Genomic DNA, 11,292 nt, shown 5'->3' with positions numbered 1-11,292 from the left:
TAAGTTATATTTCATAAAAAATAGTACAGAAAATAAAGTAGAACCATCGTATAAATAAATGTTAATATTGTAAGAGATTACATGTTTAACAAGGACCAAGGTTAGCTACCCCTGTCAAAGCCTCAAGAGCAAAGGGGCGCTACATATGCAAGGCAGAGTGTTTCACAAAAATGACTGTTGTGGCAATATTATTTGCGAATTATTTGTGTTTAACTGGACAGGTTTTGCATGTAACACCAGTGGACACGATGGGTTACATACAACACCTGGAATGAGACTGAGATTCACAAAAAACCTCCATGTCTGTATTAGAAAAACCACTAGGATCGTCAAATTTAACACAGTGTTTTCATTCATAGTGGTATATAAGACCATTTCAAGCAATGTAGTCCAGATCAAATGCACTGACACCTAGGTAGCTTTTCATGTCCCAATTTTGGTCATATTTTTGGCCCCAATGTTTTATTACAATTTTTGGGATGGCTCAGAGCAAGAGTATAATTTTTTAGCATTTATCTGAGGTCATCATTAGGTACATCTTGGGGGGGAAATATGTCTAAATTTCTCTTTTATTATTGGGTCTAAAAAGCTGGAAAAGTTCCAGATATCAAAATGTGCCCAGTTTCACAGAAACACCCAGTTTATAGTAACACTTTACATTTGTGAGTGAACTGAATACAGCAGCTACAAAAGGAAAAGGAGTAAGAGGATATGTTTGTGTACATACTGGCAAGGGTGCGATTTATCAAAATAACAGAGGGTGGGATGTTTTCTTTTGTTTTGTTTTTTGTTTATCATGAAAAAAACAACCAATCAACAGGCCTAATTCTTTTTTAAATTAACAGTAGGCCCTATTACATGTCGAACAGTTGGATTCATCTTTAATACAAACTAAAAACACATGAAACATTTAACTTTCTGCGACGACTGCACCTACGATGTGGGAGATGGTCTAAGTAAGTTTCAGGACCACTGATAAGGGCCGATCACGCAAACATGGTAGAAGATTTACAGCCAACGGGCAACTCAATCAGACTGTAAAATGGAGCATAAAACCTAATTGATTAAGATTTCATATCATGTCAGAATAAGTAAACACTTTGCTCTGATGTCGGACCTCATTTGGTCTTTTCGGCTTTCCTGTTGACGCATCTGCAGCGTTTCGCCTGTCTTTTATCCACATCTCTGCAAACTTCTGAGCAGGTAATGAACGTACGTCTGGTGCATTTACAGCGATAAAGAGACGACTTTTTAGTGTGGACACGTTCAGTCTGTTGGGTTCATCAGTGAGGATGTGATTCATGCACTAAATCCACGTTCACACTCTGCTGTTGACATGGGGAGCGTGGAGACGGCAGAAAAGACTTTGTGGAGATTGTCTCCTTGGACTCTGTGGTATTTATATTCTCGAAACTCTTTAAGAACCAAAGGGATGTCTGAGAGCTCAGCAGCAAGAGTGTTTTGAACTTGTGAGAGACATTTGAGAGAGAGAGACTAGACGCTTTTCCATTGACCCTCAAATTGCGCAAATATAACTTGCGCATAAAAATTGACCTAATGGAAAAACAATAATTTTGTCAAAAGTTTCATTTTTCGATTAAAAGTTTTTGCACTGGCAAGAGGTGGGTTTTAGGGCGTAGCGCAAATGGTGTATCCCGCAAAACTGCGATGGAGAGACCTTTTTTCGCAACTACAGCCGGGTGAATTAAAGAACCGAATGTTGACATACGTTACAACAAGCAAAGAAGAAGAAGAAACATGTTGCGGTATGTGTGGACACACCAGGAAACCCAATCATTTTTTAATTTAGTACGTGATAGAGGAGTAATATATAATAATGATGAATATATCTGTAAGCGACACAATATTTATGTTCATCATGTTTATGGAATGACTTTTCATGTCATCTCGCAATAATAAATAAACAAATCATCACATTTGGGATTTAATGGAAAAACCGACATTATGCACTTCTGTTTTTTCGACATTTACTAAATATCGGTGAAGTTTTGCGCGGATGTACAATGGAAAAGTGACTTATGAAATGATCCAAATTCTGCACTCTGAACATTGTCCCAGTAACTGATTTATATTTATCAAAAAACAGGGCAAATTCCTCAAATGAAGCAAAACACTTGCCACGTTTCATGTTTGCCTGCATGCTGAAACTGTGTGACGGGTAGAAAACACATCTTGCCTTTTAAATCTACTTTCTTTTTAATCTAACTTATTCTTAGTTACTTATCCTCTGCATTTATTTATTTATTTATTGTTGATGCGGTATCTATCTGTGAACTGAATACAGTAGTTATTAAAGGAAAAAGAAAATGAGAATATGTTAGTGTACATTCTGGTGCTGGTAGTTTTAGTTTTATAGCATTACTTTTTTCTTTTTTTTTTTTTGTATATTCTTTTATTTATTTTAAAGTTCCTCATGCCAGGTTTTAGGAAAAACTACTAATTTCCATCTGCAGTCACTGCATAGTTGGATGTTACACAAAGTTATTTTACAGAAAGTGCAAAATAATATCACTTTCTCCTCCATATTTTCCTCAAAAACAATATGAACTTAAAAGTTGTTGAGTAGGTACACTGTAATATAGGAACGAAACATATCTGAGCATATTGTCTTTTCATTAGATCATATTTTTCCTCACTTTAATTATCTGTTTTACTAATTCATTATATCATGATGTGTTTTTTTTTTTTACACCTTGAGAACATACATGGTTTTACGATATGACTAACTTGTTCAGTGACCAGACCAGTTTGTATTTACTTGTCATTATCATCATCATCTGTCAATTGCTTATATTTATTTTTTAAAAGATAACACCACAAACATGACATCACCATGTCTGGAAAACATCAAATGAATTTCCTTCAGTCCATGCCATGCTGTTCGTGACTTGAATAGGCGTGAAAATGTACTCAGGAATGTATGGTGTGGGTATAAAGACTGGGTAGTGCATCAGTAGAACCAGAGCAGGTGAAAGAACACACACTGGAGAGGAGGCAACATCACTGGACACTTTAACGGCACAACGGTGAGTTTAACGCACATGATTCTGAATTATTTCATAAATTGGTTAACCATAGTAGCAGTTCAACATTAATACAGTTGAACCAAATAGATGAAGAGAATAGTTTGTTGTAGATTTAATATTTTAATAATATACATTTTTATGTTATCTTACACTGTTCTACTTTGATCACAGATAAAGGCAGAATGCATTACCTCATCCTCTTCGTTCTGCTCTCAACATGCATCTTGGCTGGTAAGTGTGCATTTTTGTTAAATATAATATCCATCATATACACAGTATTAGACACTTACACATTTCAGCTGCTTGTACTCGTGATCTCGTTCTTTCAGTCATTACCCAGCGCTCATGACCATTGGTGAGGGTTGGAACGTAGCTCAAACAGTAAACTGAAAGCTTCGCCTTTTAGCTTCGCTCCCTTTTTATCACAACAAACCAATTTAGTGTTTGCATAACTGCAGACTCCACCCTGATCCACCTGTCAATCTCCCCCTCCATCCTTATTAGATCTAAGATACTTAAACTCCTCCACCTGAGGTAGGACTTTCTCCCTAACCCAAAGTGGGCACTCCACCCTTTTCTGACTGAGGACCATGGCCTCAGTCTTGGAGGTACTGATCTTCATCCCAGCTGCTTCACACTCAGCTGTGAACTGCCCCAGCGAGAGCTGGAGGTCGCTGCTCGATGAAGCTAAGAGGACCACATCATCCGCAAAAAGCAGACGATATCCTCACGCCACCGAATTCGACCCCCTCCACCATCCTGCTGCACCTAGAAATTCTGTCCATAAAAGTTATGAGCAGAACCAGTGAAAGAGGGCAGCCCTGGAGGAGTCCACCCCCCACCGGGAACAGGTCTGAATTACTGCCGGCTACATGGACCAGACTTCCTTCAGTACAGAGACTGAATGGCCGCTAACAAGGGACCATCCAACTGGTACTTGCAGAGCACCCTCCACAGGATGTTCCTTGAGACACGGTCGTAAGCCTTCTCCAAATCCAAAAAAACACATGTGGACTGGATGGGCAAACTCCCATTCCCCCTCCAGCACCAGTGGTGGCTGCTCGTCTTTCAGAGAGGGGAAGCTCATTGTCGGCTCACATCAAAAAAATTGTGAAGTTCTTTAAACATAAATTCGGCCCTCCGTCTTTGTGATTTGTGTATTTACAGCGCAAGAAATGAACAAGTAATTTCGTAGTGGTTTCTCTCTCAATTTCACAGCAGAATGTGTGACGGTATTCAACTGAACTCTGTCAAGTGAAGGAGTAGATCTCAATATAGCTGTCAGTCAAATGGGATTCAGCCTTTCGACTGATCCTCCAATCAGCATGTGGAAGCCTGGCGTCCAGCCTGACCGAGCTCCGGCCACAGCTCCATTCACCCCCAGAGACACTGAGCATCCGGGGGCGGGACAACATCGTGGCATTTATCCAATTACCATCCAGTTTTGAGGCAATGAAAAAAACTGTTCCACTCAGTCCCATTGAAGTGCATGGACGCTGAGCGTCTACGGACAAATGCACTGAGCAGAGATCGAATGAGAAAACAGCGCAACAGGAATGTATGAAAATTGAACAACATCGAGTCCACTGATTTGTGATAAAGCTGATTCTGAACAAACTCGTCTGTGAGATGAACGTGTTCTAACACATTTGTAGTCAATGAAATGTCAACACAACCGTACATATTTAACCATTTAATTTTCGTAATTTTAGGGGAAGCCGAGCTTCCCTTGCAGTCTATGAGAAATCGCCACTGTCCAGCACCCTAGCAATGGTAAAGAGCTGGTCCACAGTTCCACGCCCGGGACAAAAACCACATTGCTCCTCCTCGATCTGAGGTCCAACTATTGACTGTACCCTCTTCTCTAGTACCCTGGCGTAGATGTTACTGGGGAGGTTGAGGAAAAACAGAAACCATTTCTTCTATATCCTGGTTAATTCTGTCCATTCTTGTTCTCACAGGTGAGACAGCGACCTACTCCTTTTCGCCACCAGTGGGCTCAGGCAGTGGTTCTTCCTATACTCTGAGTGGAGAAGGCCGAATCACAGCTGTTCGAGTGTGGGAGCGCTATAACTACTACATTTATGGGTAACTATCACAACACTATTGCACCAACATGAGTAGAACTCATTCATAACAATGAACTCATATAAATTATCTTGTCAAATGTCTCCATTTCTTAGCATCCAGATCCGCCATGGCTTCACCTGGTCCAGTGTTGCTGGTTACAGTTCTGGAACTCCCCTGGAGATTGAGCTGCGTGAAGATGAAGCCATCATCCAGATTTCTGGGAAATACGCTCACTACTTGCGGTATCTTATTTTCACCACCAACCAAGGCCGTACGCTGTATGCAGGTCAGCCCTATGGCCACTCTTTCAACATGTACCCCGAGCATCCACAGGCTGAACTGCTGTTCATCAGTGGACGCTATCATGGAGCCCTGACCGCCATCGCAGGACACTGGGGCACTCCTGGGTCAATTGCAGACAACGGCACCAGGCACTAAGAGGGAGTTAATATGGAAAACAATGTTAATCCAGGTCTGCAGAACCAGAATTAAATAAAGTTTACAAACAGCTGATTTGCAGCTGATTATTATATCTTCAGTGTATTTTATTTTTCTCCCTGTTAAATCCTTTTTTTGTGTCTCTGTATGATCAGATGTATACAGGAACAGTGAACCATTGCTGTAAATTGTTATTATTATTTAATACTACTGTAGAGAAAGTTTAAATAAATGTAGGTCATTAAATGTTTACTGTGCTAATCAATGACTTTATTGTAATTTCCTTCATTTTATTCAGAAACACACATTGAATAAACACTTTTATGCACAAGCATCAGTCTTTCATCATCAAAGAAATGAACTCATGACGCACCTTTGAAACCTTGTATAATCCAGCTCTACTTTTCTAATAAAACATCTAAAACATTTTTCAAACATGATTTTTAGTATTATTTTACATTCATACATTAACTGAATACAGTCACTGCTAAAGGAAAAAGAGGATAAGTGTACAAACTGATGGTGGTAGTTTTGTACAAGCATTCCTCATCCCACCAAAAGTATTTTTGTCTTGGGTTTTTTTGTAAATTATTTATTTTTAAAAAAATCCTTGGACCAGGTTGTATCAGACACTATTAATTTCCACATGCAGTCGCTGCGTAGTTTGATGTTACACAATTGCAAAATCATTTCTTTGTCACCCCTAAACATTATATAATATGGATTTAAAAGTCATTACAGGTGTTTTCCATGTAAAGGTACAATAGGATAAAAACAAAATATTGTATATTTGAGCATTTTCTGTTTTAGTTGAATGAACTGTTTTACTAGAGAACATACATGGATTTACTGTAAGACTAACTTGTTCAGTCACCAGACCAGTTTGTATTCACTTACCTGTCATCATCATCTGTCAAATGCTCATCATTTTTTTTTCACAAAAGAAACTGACAGATATTACATCACCATGACTGGAAATCCCCACCAAGCTATTAATTATTTCCTTGAATTCATTTCACGCTATTCTTGACTTGGATTTCAGACAATTACCATGTACTCAGGAATGCATGGTGTTGGTTTATAAAGACTGGGTAGTGCACCAGTAGAACCAGAACAGGTGTAACGACACACACTGTAGAGGAGGCAACATCACTGGACACTTTAACAGCAAAACGGTGAGTTTAACGTACATGATTCTGAATTATTTCATAAACTGGTTAACTATAGTAGCAGTTCAACATTAACCCTTTAAAACCTAAGCCTAAAATAATCCGAATAGACTTTTTTTTTCTTATTTTGACTATAAAATGTTAAGAAAATATACTGTAAGTGAGTCCATTTGCCCATTTTTCCAGAGCACTTTTATTTTCCAGATCTTTAATAATAATAATAACAATAATAATGATAGTAATGATAATAATATTGATAATGGTAATGATAATTATAATAATACATTGGTTAACTATAGTACCAGTTCAGCATTAATACAGTTGTACCAAATAGTTGAAGAGAATACTTTTTTTCTAAATTTAATATGATAACACGCATATATTATATTGCAGTGTTGTAATTTGCTCACAGTTCAAGACAGAATGCAATACCTCATCCTCTTCGTTCTGCTCCCAGCATGCATCTTGGCTGGTAAGTGTGTATTTTTGTTAAATATGCTGTCCATCATATATACAGTATTAGACATTTACACAGATGGAGTAAAAAACATTTTATACCGTAAGTGTAACGCTGGTCTATGTGTAAAATACCTCCAGAATAAAAAAAAATGTGCATCTTTTCTCAGTTTGATTCACTGATAAAACAAAATTAAGACAAAAATGTTGGTTTGTTGTTGTTATTATGTTATTATGTAATTATTCCTTTGTTACTATACAACACTGGTAATAGCACTTATATATATATGTGTGTGTGTGTATATACTGTTAAATTTTAAATAATGTAAAATTTTAAATGTATGATTATGTTTATTCTGTTTTACTTGGTATTTTTATTTCACTGTCTGTGTCTTTTTAATCTATTCTTGCAATTTTAGTCTATCATTTTGCTCCTTCTTCTTCTGTACGACACTTTTAATTGTGCAGCTGTTTTATGTTTTTAATCTATTCTTGTATTTGTCTTTTCTTTTTGTTTTTTCCCCTGTTAGTCACTTTGGAAAAAAATGGCAAATGGCAATTGGCAAAATTTATGCTGAAAACACCAGCTAACCAGCACTTTTCAAATCGGCTAAAATTTGCTTAGAGGTCTTATTTCTGTCTTTGTGCATAAGAAATCAATCTAAGTGAATCCCCAAAGGAACTTTGTGTTGGTAAATGCAAGTTATGCAAATTGACAGGATTTCAGTTCTGTTCAACATGTTGATGGTCATATGAACTATGTTTTCAGCTCAAAAATGTCCAATTTCATCACAATTAATGCTATATTTTCATGTCACAAATGGACAAGTTATATTTGAACTCAGTTTACCAAAAAAAAAAAAAATTCTATTCTTTTAGATTCCCCAGTTTTTCTTACAAGATTCTATTCTACATATCACATGCTTTATTTTTACATGTTGCAATATGGAGTATGGTGCTGATCCATCCTGCTTATGTTACACCAATACATACATTAAGAATGTCACACATCACTTTTTAAATCAACAGTTTTCTAATAATAAGCATTTTTATAAAGAAATAACAATTCTATATTGTTATTTCCTCTTTAGTATGATGATAAACTATACAATAAATAATTCTGATCCTAGTTTTTGCACAGGGATCATTAGTGTAAACGGTGACATGGCTGCCGAGCATCAGTATGATGGGATCTGTAACAACCATGTCACATCCGTCCACTGCCACATTTTGTGTTTTTGTGTCAGCTGTTATTGTTTTAGATCCAAAATACTAACATTTATGAATAAGAGGAGAATTAGCAGTAGTAAGTCTATAAGTTTATTACTAATAAAGTACTGGTACTGACCAGATCATCATGGGTAATGTCACGTCCGTCCACCAGCAAAAGTTTTCACATACATGTGCTATTCCAAATCTAATATTTCTGAAAATAGAGCTTCCACTGTCAAATAATATCAGTAGTCTGTGCACAGATGGATTAGCATTATTTCAACACAGTTCTCTGCATTTCTTACAACTTTTTTTTTTTTTTTATTTGACAGAAATGGCCACTCATTTGACCCCCTAAGTAAATTTTAGCTGTAATGGACAATATACAAGTGACATTTACACAACATTTTACAGATTTTTTCTGCAGTTTAAATTCCCTGTTAAAACTTACTTGGTATTTCTAGGTTCATGTGTAATGACTATAACCTTTGAATATTATTTGAAAATACACAATATAACTTACTCATCCCACACAGTTTATTTATTACACAAATGACATATTTAGTTTTACTTGAATAATTCCAGTTCTTACAGATACTTATACTTAGAAAATAAAAATTGTGACAGTTAACCTAATAAATATTACTACACCAAAAAATCTTTTTTTTTTTTTTTGTTTGTTTTCAGTGAACCCACTTTATATTTTCTACATTGGACTCTAGGGAAGGAAAGGCTAAAGTGCTATTCCAAATTCAATATTTCTGACAATATAGCTTCCACTGTCAAATAATATCAGTAGTCTGTGCACAAATGTATTAGCATTATTTCAACACAGTTCTATGCATGTCTTACAAATTTTTTTTTTTTTCTGACAAAAATGGCCACTCATTTGACCCCCTAAGTAAATTTTAGCCAACTAGTATAATAAGAAAAAGGAAAACCATTACTTGTATATTTTGGTTAATCCTATCGGTTGTTGTTGTCCCAGCCCAGACAGGGTCCTACTCCTTCTCCCCACCAGTGGGCTCAGGCAGTGGTTCTTCATATACTCTGAGTGGAGAGGGCCGGGTCACAGCCGTTCGAGTGTGGGAGAACTACAACTCTGTTATTAACGGGTAACTATCACAACACTATAACACCAACAGGAGTATAAATAACTACTCAAGTAACTTCATAATTTGTCCATTTCTTAGCATCCAGATCCGCCAGGGCGTCGTCTGGTCCCCCGTTGGTGGTTACACGTATGGTTACCTCCTCGAGTTTGAGCTGCGTGAAGACGAAGCCATCATCCAGATTTCCGGGAAACACTCTCACTACTTATATTCTCTTATTTTCACCACGAACAAAGGCCGTTCGTTTTATGCAGGTCAGCCCTTGGGCCACTCTTTCAACATGTACCCTGAGCATCCACAGGCTGAGCTGCTGTTCGTCAGTGGACGCTATCATGGACACTTGACCGCCTTCGCAGCGCACTGGGGCGTCATTGAGTCAAATGCAGACAACAGCACCGGCCACTAAAATGGAGTTAACCCTTTCATGCATGAATTATGAGAACCTTAATGAAGTTTTTTTTTTCCTGAGTGTTTTTATTCCTCTTTAGTCATAAAAAAAACAATGCAATTGAAAATTTTCTTATGTACATTTTCTTATATCTTACTCTTATTTTCTTATACCTATTTTTCATGGAGTTCCACTCAGCTGGACACCATGCGTTTAATTTTTGAAGCAAAGAAATATGTATTTACTGGCATACTGTATGAAAACTATGAAATCAAAACATTTTCAATGCTGCTAATCTGATGTTTTCTCACATTTTAGCATGCTATTATACTAGTTATTACTCACTTCATGGAGATAATATGCAAAAAAAAAAAAACTTTTTATTTAACAAAAAAGCTTAATTACAGTCTAATAACAATAACAAGCAATTGACTTAAACTCGACATTTAATAAATATCGGTAAAGTTTTGAACAGATATCTGTTGGAAAAGCAACTAATGATGTCTTTTAAATGCACTTTAAAATCACATTTTATTGCTGATGATTTTAATGTCTATTTTAATTTGAATGTTTTTATATTTTAACTTTCTCTAGTCTTAAATGTATTTTTATGCATCTCCTGTGATGCTTTTATGTTTTATGTAAAGCATTTTGAATTGTCCTGTACATGAAATGTGCTTTATGAATAAACTTGCCTTTCCCATTAAATCCTTTTTTTCTGTCTTTGTATGATCAGATGTATACAGGAACAGTGAAGCATTGCTGTAAATTCTTAAATAATTTAATACTACTGTGGAGAAAGTTTAAAATACATGTAGTTGATAAAACCTTTAGTATACTAATTAATGACTTTATTGTAATTTCCTTGATTTTATTCAGAAACATATATTGAATAAACACTTATGTGCACATGCATCAATCTGTTTTTTGTTTTTTTTTATTCAGTGAAGCCTAATTTTCAGTTCAGTTCACATTTTATTTACAAATAAATAAAAAAATATGTATGCAACTTTTATTCATTATTGACAGCAAGACATGATTTTGTAAAAAGGGTAACCACAGAAGCTATCCATAGTTTATAAACAGGAGCCCAAAACATTAAGCCAGCGGTTCCCAACCTTTTTTGGCTCATGACCCCATTTTAACATCACAAATTTCTGGCGACCCCAAACATTCAAAACTGAGGCTTTGTTTTACTAAAATTAATTAGTTTTTGATCATGTAATAGTTTGCTATACTATGTTCCAAATAAACAACTTCAGATGACATTTAGTCTATATAATGTATTTTATTATGGACGGAGGCAGAAAAGTCAGGTGTAGATTACTGCACAAAGTGAGAATTTGATTTTCCTTGGTCAGGATATGTACAGTCAGTCCAGCTTGGATTTCTAAGGCTGA

General features: G+C 36.2%; 2 protein-coding genes across 5 annotated transcripts; both read left to right on the top strand.

Moving 5' to 3' along the window:
- Positions 1-2,985: 2,985 nt before the first annotated feature.
- Positions 2,986-10,187, top strand: LOC115428949 (zymogen granule membrane protein 16-like). Of its 4 annotated transcripts, none has more exons than XM_030148217.1 (4): positions 2,986-3,047; positions 7,118-7,196; positions 9,381-9,507; positions 9,586-10,187. In XM_030148217.1, the coding sequence occupies exons 2-4, from the start codon at positions 7,148-7,150 to the stop codon at positions 9,908-9,910; spliced, it is 501 nt and encodes a 166-aa protein (XP_030004077.1). In that variant the 5' UTR covers positions 2,986-3,047; positions 7,118-7,147; the 3' UTR covers positions 9,911-10,187. The 4 variants fall into 4 exon arrangements, with proteins under 4 accessions (XP_030004077.1, XP_030004079.1, XP_030004076.1 ...); XM_030148219.1 differs by having other exon boundaries at positions 3,014-3,047; positions 7,137-7,196; XM_030148216.1 differs by lacking the exon at positions 2,986-3,047 and adding an exon at positions 6,616-6,730.
- On the top strand, positions 3,230-5,582 carry LOC115428159 (zymogen granule membrane protein 16-like). Its single transcript, XM_030147006.1, has 3 exons — positions 3,230-3,278; positions 5,009-5,135; positions 5,231-5,582. The coding sequence occupies exons 1-3, from the start codon at positions 3,230-3,232 to the stop codon at positions 5,553-5,555; spliced, it is 501 nt and encodes a 166-aa protein (XP_030002866.1). The 3' UTR covers positions 5,556-5,582.
- Positions 10,188-11,292: the final 1,105 nt, after the last annotated feature.

The sequence above is a fragment of the Sphaeramia orbicularis genome, chromosome 11, assembly GCF_902148855.1.
Source record: "Sphaeramia orbicularis chromosome 11, fSphaOr1.1, whole genome shotgun sequence".
NCBI classification, from domain to species: Eukaryota; Metazoa; Chordata; class Actinopteri; order Kurtiformes; family Apogonidae; genus Sphaeramia; species Sphaeramia orbicularis.
This window is presented reverse-complemented; position numbering and strand designations above follow the sequence as displayed.